The sequence below is a fragment of the Ranitomeya imitator genome, chromosome 3 (assembly GCF_032444005.1).
Source record: "Ranitomeya imitator isolate aRanImi1 chromosome 3, aRanImi1.pri, whole genome shotgun sequence".
Classification (NCBI taxonomy): Eukaryota; Metazoa; Chordata; class Amphibia; order Anura; family Dendrobatidae; genus Ranitomeya; species Ranitomeya imitator.
The window spans coordinates 167,110,723-167,124,382 of record NC_091284.1 but is presented as its reverse complement, the minus strand read 5'-3'; the positions used below and the strand labels follow the sequence as shown (position 1 = coordinate 167,124,382).

General features: G+C 43.9%; 1 protein-coding gene across 2 annotated transcripts in view; it reads right to left on the bottom strand.

The window, feature by feature from the left end:
* Nucleotides 1–13,660, bottom strand: part of SHROOM2 (shroom family member 2) — a 215,854-nt gene that overhangs the window by 121,097 nt on the left and 81,097 nt on the right. For both annotated transcript variants that reach the window (XM_069761588.1, XM_069761589.1), the window contains exon 2: nucleotides 8,130–8,275. In XM_069761588.1, the coding sequence (XP_069617689.1) occupies nucleotides 8,130–8,275 (146 nt within the window). The remainder of the gene's footprint in view (nucleotides 1–8,129; nucleotides 8,276–13,660) is intronic.

Here is a 13,660-nt window from a genome sequence, read left to right as displayed (position 1 = left end):
GATCATTTCTACTGCCATTGAAGCCAATAACATTCGGCTGTGTTTGGCGAATATTGCAAATACAATATTCGCCAATCATAATCGGAACCTGAATTTTGAAAAATTTGCTCAACTCTAGTAACAACCCGTCCAATCCACACAATCACAAATCAAACCAAAGATGTCCATGAATTAAGTTACCATATGTGTAATAATGAGAAATGACACAGGGAAAAGTATTGATCACATGAAGAAAAAGAGGTGCAACAAGCCATGGAAAGTCATGACAGCAGCTAAAATGTAACAGTAATTAGAAAGCAATCCACCTATTTAGAGAAAAATAACGTCATCTGGTTCAACTAATGGCCTATAAAATGGTGTCTTAGACCATGTAGAGAAGAGGTATCAACTTTTTGATCTGCAAATATTAGTATGGATGGCCGTCCATATACAACATCTTATAGGATATATCTGGGTGGTGAACAACTCAAAGTATAGCATAAATTCAAAAAGAAGGAATAGAAATTCACCCATATCCTTTATTCCACACATGGACATCATTCTTCACGGCAACTAGGTAAAATCAGGGGTTAAATCAGGGGAGAGGAGAAATAACGGACTATGGCCATTTCGCATGTTAAATGACGCTCGCTACTATGGGTCCATTCTCTTTAACCCCTGATTTTACCTGCTCACCGCAAAGAATGATGTCCATGTGTATGGAATAAAGGACTTTTAATTCATGGATATGGGTGAATGCTGCATTTCTATTCTTACTTTTTGAATTTATAAAATGGTGTCTCATTACCAAGGTGCCACACAAGAAACACCTCATAATGGATAAAACCAGTGAGCTGTCTCAATACCTTCACAACCTTATTGTTGCAAAACATTTAGTAGTTTCTAAACTACTGAAGGTTCCAGTGAGCACTGTTGGGGACATAATCCAGAAGTGTAAAGAACATAATTTCACCATAAACCAACCAGAACCTGCAAGATTTCAGACAGAGGTGTGAAAAGAATTATCAGAAGAGTTGTCCAAGAGTCAAGGATTACCTGTACAGAGCTACAGAAAAACCAGGAATCAACAGGTACAATTGTTTCAAAACAATAAAGTGATCCACTCAACCCCAATGGCCTATATGCACGTTCACAACGCAAGACTCCATTGCTGAAAAAGGGCATGGTCAAGCGCCTTTAAAGTTTGCTTAACAACATTTAGACTGTGAAATACTGGGGGAAATATAATCTGGTCAGATAAGACCATAACTGAACTCTCTGAATGCCATAATATACACCATGTTTGGAGGCCAAAAGGCACTGCATATCACCCAAAAACACCATATACACAGTGAAGTTTGGAGGTGGGTACATTATGGAGTGGGGATATTTTTCAGCATACGGCACTGGCAAACTTCATATAATTGAAGGAAGGATGAATGGACAAATGTACCCAGATGTTTTTGATAATCTGCCGCCATCTACCATGAAAGCCCTGGGAAAGTGAGTGCCGACATCGTGGGAACGTCGCCAACACGGGAGGTGAGTATAGGCTTTATTATATTATCGCAGCCAAGGGAGGGGGTGTGACAAGAAGTTGTCCAAGTAGTGGACAGCTTCTTTAATTTATAAACATCTATGGTTTGATTACTTTATCTGTGTGGATTGGTTGTTACAGACATCTAATGAGAATTTCATGTTGATAGCACCTTTAGAAATACACTGTACTTAGAAAATTGGTGACGTGTTCTTATTTCAGGCACTTTGTAATCATATACAACTCTACTGAGGTTAGGTGAGCAGACTGTCAGTCATTACATGTCTCACAGTGGTAATGCCTCCTTTCATTTAAAATAAGCTCTGAATGCAGATCAGTGGATTTCTCTAGAATAAGAAATTGGATCACAAATATCAATATCTACATTAATTTAAATTTCTAGGACTTGCATGCCCATATAGATGGCTCAAGAGATTATCCTACTGACCGATTCTCTTTAAAGGGCTGGACAATGTCTTCTAGAAGTAAACTCCTACCACAGGTGGCATGTAGCTCTCCCGCTTGTGGCATGTAGCTCTCCCGCAGGTGGCATGTAGCTCTCCCGCAGGTGGCATGTAGCTCTCCCGCAGGTGGCATGTAGCTCTCCCGCAGGTGGCATGTAGCTCTCCCGCAGGTGGCATGTAGCTCTCCCGCAGGTGGCATGTAGCTCTCCCGCAGGTGGCATGTAGTTCTCCCGCAGGTGGCATGTAGCTCTCCCGCAGGTGGCATGTAGTTCTCCCGCAGGTGGCTTGTAGCTCTGCCGCAGGTGGCATGTAGTTCTCCCGCAGGTGGCATGTAGTTCTCCCGCAGGTGGCATGTAGTTCCTTTTGTTCTGTGGGAGAGCTCGTGTGCATGCTTTTCTCCCATTGCATGCGAGACACCATGCTAGCTGGTGTCTAAGAAATGGCACTTCCACCACGTTGCCTAAAGGCTCTTTGCCAGCTCTGCCCTGGTTGGCGATCACCCTGAAGCAGGCTGTCTGTAGGTGAGTTTCTGGCTTGGCATTTATCCCTGGTTATTTTGCACGATTCGATAAAAGTGGCCATGTCAGGAAAGCATGCTCTGAGAATGAAAAAAAACTAAACGCATATTATATAATACAATGCACAAAAATATACAGAGAACATAACGCAGACATGTAATGGTAACCAAGACCAGAATGCCATTACCCTGACATTATCTATTTTATGTTCCTTGTGATTGGGAGTGGAAGGCCTAGAAATGGAGAATGAAAATAAAGGTGCAGACCTGCCGGCTCTGCTGTCCCAAGGTTATCAGGATCCACTTGGCACAGGAATGTGGGGGATTTATTGGTGTTAGACATGCACAGTAGTCTGCACACAAAGAACCTACTGAACAGGAAAACTTCAGGCTCCTACTGAAGAATTAATTTGGGCTTTTGGCTCCATTTGCAGGCAGGTGATGGAATGTGGAGATACCAGCAGGTCCGGCCATTGCTAGAGAATTAACTAAGAAAAGCAGAATAGTGTGCAGATACAACATCTAAAAACATGCATCATGCAATAGTAAAAGATCGTTCATTCTATTAAATTTAATTCCATTATGTTAAACTATTTTTATGACGACATATTCCCGATAAAATGAAGAAAACTATAATGAAAATCTGACAGACCCTATAATTATGAATGGGGTCCTCCGGATTCTGTTTTCATCTGCCAAGTAACAGATCCATCGGCATGAATATAGTTTCACTCTTCCCAGAAAACAAATATATAATGTGCCTCTTCAGAGAGGAAGAGGACGTGAGCTCTACTGCCACCTACTGGAAGTAGTAACCCTCAGGCTATGTGCACATGTTGCAGATTAGCCTTAGGAATTTCTGGTGCGGATTCTGCATGTCATGGCAGAAAACGCAGCTGCGGATTTGTTGCTTTTTTTGTGCGGATCCGCAGCGTTTTTGATGCGGTTTTGCTGCGGATTTTTAGTGGATTTTCTGCGTTTTTTACCCCTGCGGATTTCTAGAATGGAATGGGTACAAAAACGCTGCAGATCAGCAAAAAAGAAGTGACATGCTACTTATCCGCAACGTGTGCACATACCCTAAAAGTCAATGTGGACCCTGCGAGGAGTGTTGCCACATGGCTTAGGATAAAAACCAAACCAGAGTCTCAGTTTGTAGATACGGTGTTCCAGGGGGTTGCTCCTCGTCAGTGTAAAGCATGAGAACTGGTTCGGCTAGGTGAGAGGCTTCTGACTGGGATCTAAGGGGTAACGTTTCTCCTACCCAAGAATAAATGTTACCCCTGAAATCAAAGAAAACAAAAAAAAGAATTGCCTAAAGCAGATGTAAGCGAAGTGTACCCGCAGCCACATGAGGCTCTGCTATACAGTAGTTTCCCCATAACCATGTCACCACTTCTATAGAAGGAAACCCCACAGATTGTGAGGAAAGGGAAGTCAGAAAATGGTGGTAAGACTCAGCACTGATTTAAAAGCCAGACAGATTTGTCCTGGAAAATTTGCTATAAACTTTTTTTTTTTCAATAAAAGGTTAACGAGATCCTGTCATCTGATTCATGCTGCCCAACCCAAAGGCCCGATTCCCTCTACAGGCCAGGACATGGTGGACCTGTGTCAGACTAGTCATCCGAGATGTGGTGTCCCCGGCCAGGTTCTCAAAGTATCTTTCCCATGAAACACTGCAACAATTTAGCATAAAACGTACACAGTGCCATTATTGGAAAATGAGGACGACATCCAGCACGTGCCGAACTTCCTCCTCATTCTCCTTCAGCTGTGCCTCATCAACAGGATCGGCACCATGAACTACGCAGTGTGGTGAGCTCAACCCAGCCCTCTTCATTTCTCATGTATGTGATTACTCCTGCACATGGACTGGACAGCATGAACTAGGTGGCCAGGTGTTCTTTAGGGAAAAAAGATGAAAATCCACTTAAAACGCTCACTTCTCCAAATTACACTATTACAAATAATTTAATTTAAAATCCGTATATCTTTTTATCATGTTGTGTTCCCAGCCATTTTCTCAGCCTCAGAGTAACTGGAAACCCATAGAATGGATGCTGACTAAAACTAGAGTCACACAACCGGTTTTTCTCTACCAAAAAAAAAAAAAAAAAATCGGTCCGATTAGGCTAATCAGATTCTGATCAGAGCATGATCACAGTGTGATCCGATTTTCTCTGAGGTGGAAAGAAAAAAAAAAAAAAAAAGTTTCTCAGTCTTCTCCAGTCAGTCTTGACAGTGAAACTGGACTGCACTCAGATATCATCATCATATGTTTTCCATGGAGCCAGACACGTGAATGGCCAAGATTATCGGATACAAATCAGACATGTCCTCATTTTATTCAATGAGGCCCTGCACAAGTCCAATCAGTCAAAACAGCGGATAGCTCTGTCCGAGTTATATGGTTGTCTGCATGAGCCCCAATGAGATCCTGCAGAGGTGTTAATAATGAAATATGAGCCTTCACCTGGTTGGGGGCACCATCCACCCCAAATTCTATCAGTAGATACCAAGACATGCTTACCTCAACTCTGCAATATCAAATGACAAGAAGACATCTCTTCTGAAGCCTCTGAAATGTTGCCTTCTTGATAGATATAATTACATACTCTAAACCGTGACTTAGTAGCATGGTTTTCTATAAAATGTCTAACTTTGAAGGAGTTGTCCAGAAAAAACGTATAAAGGAGGATGGCAATCTGTCTGGCTCAGCTACTGAAATTGAGCAGTCGCCAAGCCCCTCACTGAGCAGGACTTATGATGACGTCGTGGTCACATGACCGTGACGTCACGGCAGGTCCTTGTCGCACACCAGCCCTGGGACCGGAAGCTGCCGCTTGCAATGGAGCGGTCCCGGGAGCGTGGCGAGGAGCGGGAAAGGCGGCGGAGGGTGAGTATAACAGGTTTTTTTTTTTTATTATTATTTTTAACATTACATTTCTGTGAGTGCAGGGGAGTAGGGGAGGGACTAATCGGACTGTGCTCCCCGCTGATTGGTCGCGGCAGCCATGACAGCCAGCTGCCGAGACCAATCAGCGAATGAATAACCGTGACAGAAGGACAGACAGACAGACGGAAGTGACCCTTAGAAAATTATATATATAGATTATGGACCCATATAAATATCAACTTATCATCCTTACTTCATCAAGGAGATCGGCAGCTGCCATATTGTAAAAAAAACCAAGCACACAATATCACGTCATATCCTCAATCACAACCAAATGGGTTCCCACACTACTGGCAGATCTGGACAAAGCCTTGTAGGAACAGGACCCCATTTCCTTCTCCACACTTTGGGGCCATAAATGGAATCCTGGAGGGTAAGAGGTAAAAGAAGCAGTAATAATTTACAGAACAACAATGCCACAGGGAATAAACCGCATTCCTGTATTGGCTTGTGTTCCTATCTTATCAGACGGAAGCTGCACTCAGGCTTCCCAAAAAAGAATTCTATTATTTGTCACAGGAAGCAAGTGTCCGAGCATCACTTCAGAATCCATGCAAAGCATGTCTCACTTGGCACACGTCCAGGTTCATTTCCAAGGCTGTCATCACTAATCATGCTCCATTATTTGGAAGAAAAGCATAAAAAACAACATGCGTCAGAATACAAATGTATCCAATAGCTGGCAGTTTTACTAGCCAATGTCTATATACTGAATATCATAGTGACTACTCAGGGCTAAAGCATGGAGATGCTAAAGTGGAATCTGAAAGGACATCTGGATTGTGATAGCTACACAAAAATAAGCAAAAAAGCCTATAAATTTAGGGTATGTTCCCACGTTCAGTATTAGGCAGCGCTGTGGACACAGTACATGTCCGCTCCGTCCAAAGTGCTGCTGGCTATTGAACGCAGGTGATTCCGCATGTGTTCATTGAACCGTGCGGAATCACCGCACCCAATATAATGTACGGGTGTTATTTATCTTGCAGAGATTGAGCGTCTCCACAAGATAAATAGACATGCTGCGGTCTCAAAAGACGCACCACATGTCCGTCTCCACAGGGAAGAAGCAGGCATCCGTACAGTATGCTGTAACATCTGGCCGCTGCGGGTTGGCTGCTGCAGATGTACGCAGCGTCCAACCGGCAGCATTTACTGACTGTGGGAACATACCCTAGACCACTAGGGAAAAGGTCAGAGCTGCTTCTTCAACTGCATTAAAAAGCATTCATCAAATAAAAGATAAGCAAGAAGAGTCAAACTACCCTGGTCCGGCAAACCATTGGGTCCTCCATGGCACCCGGACCAGGGCAGTATTACAAAACTCTGCTCGAGAGCCACGGTACCTACCACATACCAGGCCTCTGCAATATCATTACGTCGAATGAGGTCTAGTCACCAGGACTCAAGTGGTATCATAATGTGCGCTGTGATGTTAGGACATTGTGGGGGCTTAGTAAATGTCCAGGACGCCAGGCAGTGGCACAGCAGCACAGAAGTGAGCAATATCCCAGACAGGCAGCCACGGAGGGCCAAACTGTACGCAGAAACATCTCTACACTGTAACATTTATTTTTACTATTTAATCTACATGCATTAGTGTTTTATTGGCCATTTTTATTTTAGTATTGGTTCACCTTGACTGTTCAGCTCATGATCTGTGCTAATTGGGCTGCTCAAAATGACAAATCTAACATTCTACAATCTTACAGATAGTTAAAAAGTGTATTAAAAACACATACAAACATATACCCATGTATTTATACATTTAATAATTATACGTTTGGTATCACAGTCCTATCCGGATATACTGGTCAAGTGAGATAGTGATGATACGAACATTTGAGGAAATGCAGACAAGCATTATCCCAGACACTTGATGGACATAACCAATCCTAAATAGAAAGCCAAGCTGTCACTCCTATTTACAAGACAGCCCTCGGCATAGCTAATTTTAGTAGTCTGTGTTTAGACTACAGTTTGGGGTTCTTCAGTTTTGTTTAGGTTTTTAAAATGGTGAAAAACGTCCAGTGCGAAGCCCTAATGTCAAGCTACTTTCGCCATTAAAACTACTGGACCCAAAAAGAGCCTATTAAAATCAACGGAGGCTGTTGGGGTTTGCTGGTAATCGTTTAAACATGGATATAGCAAATCCAACATTACTCTGTAATAAACTGGAGCCAAGAAGCTGGTGTGAACTGAACCTAAGGAGTATGGTACATCGATGAAACGAGCGTTAAGCCGCGACTCATCAGTATCGGCAATTGCTTGGCGGTCTTTATTAAGAGGCGTGGTGGAGTCAGACGCTCCTGATAAATCGGAAACGTGTGACGAGTGTGGTGCGCTACAACAGTCATGTCCTCACTGCGCTCCCTGTCCCACCCCAGCTCTATCCATTTGGGTGTATCTGGGAGAAACTGATGTAAAAGGTGTGAAAAGTCGCAAAATGTTGGCGCATCTCCCAGTTGAGACAATATTCTGGGACTTTTTGAAGCTTTTTTTATGCCACTTTTTTGGCATAAAAGCTTTGATGAATTGGGGCCACAGATTTTTATGGTATCTAAACCTAGCATGAAGGGGATTTTTTTCAAAACGACGTCAATATTGTTTTAGAATTTAGAACTTATAACCAATAAAATAATTGTGCCAATAATAATGTGGCGAGTCTCTTACCTTTTCACAATCATTTTCAGCGTTTTGTGAGATCCTTTCACTAGACAAATCGCTTCCTGGCGGTAACCGGAGAGTGGTATATCATTGATATTCACAATCTCATCTCCGGCCATTAGTATCTCACCAGCTTTGCTCCCTTCTTCAACCTGCGATGAAGAATGTAAAAAAATAAAATGTAACGTCTGCAGCTACAAACCGATAGCAGTCAGAAGAATTATTACAAGGCAAAAAATACCATGTTCAAAGGCTAGGAGTCCACTGCCTGGAGGTTTAGGACATACAATCAATTTACATGATTTTAAGACTTTCATGGTCGACTCGACACCAACCTACAAGTCTACCACGTCATCACCAGACCCTTCTGCCAAAACTGCATTGTTTTAGTTGTTGATCCAAAGTTATGTGGCCGATCTGTGACTGATTCGAGACTGATCCGTCACAGAGAACACTAAGGAGGATTTCATGACCTCTCGAGGTTCAGCCACAAGACATAAAAATACATTGCTACATACATAAAGACGGGTCATAAACATACAGCGGTCACAGGAATAAGTTATAAAGAGTCAAAGCTGCCCTGCGATAAATAAGGCTAATAAGCATGTGCTGGATGTGATAAGTGATGGTTGTGGCTCTATACTTATTTTGTGTGCGCAGACAGGTATAAACTTTATAACAGGTCACTTCCTTTAACATCATGTCCAACATAAGCTTCCACGTATAAATAATCTGCTAGCACAGGAACAAGTTGTACAACGAATCCAGGTGAAAAAAACACAAAAAACAACTCAGGATGAAACAATGAATAAGAATATAAAGCAACCTGCACAAGAATAGATTATGTTTTATTAATGAATCATGGTGAAATAGGGAACATTAAAACGCAAAAAAAAAGGGGGTAGGAAGGTGCTAAAAAGCAGATCTCCATAGAAAAATATGTATGAAGATCTATAGATCTCCCGGTCGGCCAAAAATAGGGCTGAATGCAGTAATATCAATACATGGGTTACATCAGGAACAGCCAAATATTACAAGTACAAATCTAAGTGCATATACACAAATGGCAGGAAATAATGGCTATAGACTACAAGAAATATAAAGAGGCAAGCGTAGGTGATGACATGTCCTCTTTAAGGTGGGCCGCGCCCATAGATTTCGGGGACCGTCAAATGTGTGTTGGGGCCTTTAGAACTTCTTCGCTGACAGATGATATCAGAAGATGGAATGGTTTTGTTGAATTACAAAAGACAAATCCTTTTGCTCCCCAGGAAAATAGCCGCCATTACAGCTGTCCGCTAATGGCTTACTCCACTCTCCCCATTAAAAACACAAATGGTTAACCCTGCTGAGCATAGTATGCAGGACTCAGGAGAGAGAGAGGTCAAATGGAAAAGTGTGGGACAACAGTTGTGCAGGGTCATCTTGGGTCACAAAAAGACAAGTATTCAGTAGGGATGATTCCATCTGCAGTCATATCTACGGTGCAATCACCTGGCTGGTGAAGCTTATGGCTTGTCGTGACCAATTGTACTTAGACACCAATCAAAATTTTTAGGATGTTAGAAGATCTGAAACCAGAAATGATAAGGGCATTCGTCGCCTATAGGATATACCAGCATCCGTATAACTCATGTGTCATCAGCTGTTCATGATGTATCCATTACAGATGTATGCATTGCCTTATCCTACGGCGATTGGCATCAGTCACGCCAATTTCATGGCACATACGTCCAACGGATGCCAGTGTGACATGCCATTAAATAGCACCTGGCACCCATAGCCTCCCATGGTAAATAAAGACGACAACATAGTAGGCAATCCTTTTTTACCATAGTCCTTGGGTTGGACTACTGAGGTCTACTGTATTATTCTACAATTTACTTTTTGCAGAATATAAACATCTAATGGTCAGAAAGTAGCGACAAGGACCCTCCTTTGTCCCCAGTGAGTAATGTACCCCTATGGTCATGGTTTGGAGAGTTTCGGTGTTACTCATTAATACATTCGCCATTATTCATTCACCAGAGATTACAAAATGCTAATAAATAATAATAATAAAAATGCTAAATGTTTTTAAATACCCCAAGGGTAATGCTGATAAAATAATTACTCGATCTATACAAGTCAGAGAAAACTCCTTGATATTGTGCAAAACCTGCCTCTGGCGAACGGTGTGAAGTAATATCAGGCACGCCGTAGACAAGGAGCAGTTGTGTTATGTATGTACGAGCGGCGGAGGCAAATTCCAGCCTGATCCCGTGATTGGAAAGCCAACATGAGCAAGCTCGTCAGCAGCCGCTCGGACCCACACTGTATCAGCAAAATCGCTCCTGTGGGCCGGTGACTTATTAACCAGAAAATCTGCTGCATAATGGGGGGTCAGGGCACTCGCTGGGCCCTTCTAAACATTAATCAGACGTTACCCATTAGTTATTTCCTGCCAAGAATGTAAAAATGTTTTATGGCTGTGGTGTTATTCCATTATTTATTTGGCAGTCTGCTTTATATACAATGTAAACATTATCAGACCCATCTAGGGAACTCCCATCAACAAGGAAGCTTGCACAATCAGCACAGCACATGTTCTGCGCGGAGATCACTAGTGGGAAGCAAGAAGTCCAAGGGCAAACATGGGAAGGGTGGAGACACCTTGAAAGCGGCTCTAACTTCACTGTGTGCAGAATTATTAGGCAAGTTGTATTAGAGGATTATTTTTATTATTGATCAACAACTATGTTCTCAATCAACCCAAAAGACTCATAATATCAAAGCTTAATATTTTTGGAAATTGGAGTGTTTTTTTTTAGATTTGGCTATCTTAGGAGGATATCTGTTTGTGCAGGTAACTATTACTGTGCAGAATTACCGTATATACTCGAGCATAAGCCGACCCCTCTAATTTTGCCACAAAAAAAACTGGGAAAACTTAATGACTCGAGTATAAGCCTAGGGTGGGAAATGCAGCAGCTACCGGTAAATGTCAAAAGTAAAAATAGATACCAATAAAAGTAAAATTAATTGAGACATCAGTAGGTTAAGTGTTTTTGAATATCCATATGGAATCAGGAGCCCCATATAATGCTCCATAAAGTTTATGATGGCCCCATAAGATGCTCCATATTAAAATATGCCCCATATAATCCTGCATAAAGGTTAATAATGGCCCCATAAGATGCTCCATAGACACATTTGCCCAATATAATGCTGCACAAATGTTGATTATGGCCCCATAAGATGCTCCATAAAGATATTTGCCCCATATAATGCTGCACAAACGTTATGGCCCCATAAGATGCTCCATACAGACACTTGCCCCATTTGCTGTTGCTGCGATAAAAAAAACAAACAAACAAAAAAAAACCACATACTCACCTCTCCGTCGCTCAGGCCCCCGTCACTTTCAATATTCACCCAACTTCGTTCCGGGAGCCGCTCCATCTTCAGCGTCTTCTGCACTGACGTTCAGGCAGAGGGCGCGCACTAACCACGTCATCGCGCCCTCTGACCTCAGCGTCACTGCAGAAGATGCTGAAGACGGAGCAGCGCGTGGAACGGGGAGCAGGTGAATATCGCGCAGCGCTCCCCTCCCCATTATACTCACCTGCTCTAACCAAAATTAAAAGCAAAGCAATACTACAAAAACCCGAAAAGAAGAAAAACATACAAGGCAAAAAGATATTAGGAATATGGCTTTAACCCCTTCCCGACCCATGACGCCACGTAGGCGTCATGAAAGTCGGTGCCATTCCGACCCATGACGCCTATGCGGCGTCATGGAAAGATCGCGTCCCTGCAGATCGGGTGAAAGGGTTAACTCCCATTTCACCCGATCTGCAGGGACAGGGGGAGTGGTAGTTTAGCCCAGGGGGGGTGGCTTCACCCCCTCGTGGCTACGATCGCTCTGATTGGCTGTTGAAAGTGAAACTGCCAATCAGAGCGATTTGTAATATTTCACCCATTATAACGGGTGAAATATTACAATCCAGCCATGGCCGATGCTGAAATATCATCGGCCATGGCTGGAAATACTAGTGTGCCCCCACCCCACCCCTCCGATCGCCCCCCCCAGCCCTCCGATCTGGCCGGTACACTGCTCCGGCTCCCCTCCGTCCAGTGCTCGGCTCCCCCCCCGTGCTCTTGTCCGCTCCCCCCGTGCTCCAATCACCCCCCCGTGCTCCAATCACCCCCCCTGCACTCCGATCCACCCCCCCGTGCTCCATTCCAGCCCCCCCGTGCTCCGTTCCACGCCCCCCGTGCTCCGTTCCACCCCTCCCGCACTCCGATTCCCCCCCCCCCCCCCCCCGTGCTCCGATCCCCCCCCCCATCATACTTACCGATCCAGCCGGGGTCCCGTCCGTCTTCTCCCTGGGCGCCGCCATCTTCCAAAATGGCGGGCGCATGCGCAGTGCGCCCGCCGAATCTGCCGGCCGGCAGATTCGTTACAAAGTGCATTTTGATCACTGAGATATAATCTATCTCAGTGATCAAAATAAAAAAAATAATAAATGACCCCCCCCCCCCCCCCCTTTGTCACCCCCATAGGTAGGGAGAATAAAAAAAATAAAGAAATTTTTTTTTTCCACTAATGTTAGAATAGGGTTAGGGTTAGGGGTTAGGGTTAGGGTTAGGGGTAGGGTTAGGGCTAGGGGTAGGGGTAGGGTTAGGGCTAGGGTTTCGGTATGTGCACACGTATTCTGGTCCTCTGCGGATTTTTCCGCTGCGGATTTGATAAATCCGCAGTGCTAAACCGCTGCGGATTTATGGCGGATTTACCGCGGTTTTTCTGCGCATTTCACTGCGGTTTTACAACTGCGATTTTCTATTTGAGCAGTTGTAAAACCGCTGCGGAATCCGCACAAAGAAGTGACATGCTGCGGAATGTAAACCGCTGCGTTTCCGTGCAGTTTTTCCGCAGCATGGGCACAGCGATTTTTGTTTCCCGTAGGTTTACATTGAACTGTAAACTCATGGGAAACTGCTGCAGATCCGCAGCGTTTTCCGCAGCGTGTGCACATACCTTTAGAATTAGGCTATGTGCACACGGTGCGGATTTGGCTGCGGATCTGCTGCAGTGTTCCATCAGGTTTACAGTACCATGTAAACATATGGAAACCAAATCCGCTGTGCCCATGGTGCAGAAAATACCACGCGGAAACGCTGCGTTGTATTTTCCGCAGCATGTTAATTCTTTGTGCGGATTCCGCAGCGTTTTACACCTGTTCCTCAATAGGAATCCGCAGGTGAAATCCGCACAAAAAACACTGGAAATCCGCGGAAAATCCGCAGGTAAAACGCAGTGCCTTTTACCCGCGGATTTTTCAAAAATGGTGCGAAAATATCTCACACGAATCCGCAACGTGGGCACAATGCCTTAGGGTTAGGGTTGGAATTAGGGTTGTGGTTATGGTTAGGGGTGTGTTGGGGTTAGGGTTGTGGTTAGGGGTGTGTTGCGGTTAGGGTTGTGTTTAGGGTTATGGCTACAGTTGGGATTAGGGTTAGGGGTGTGTTGGGGTTAGTGTTGGAGGTAGAATTGA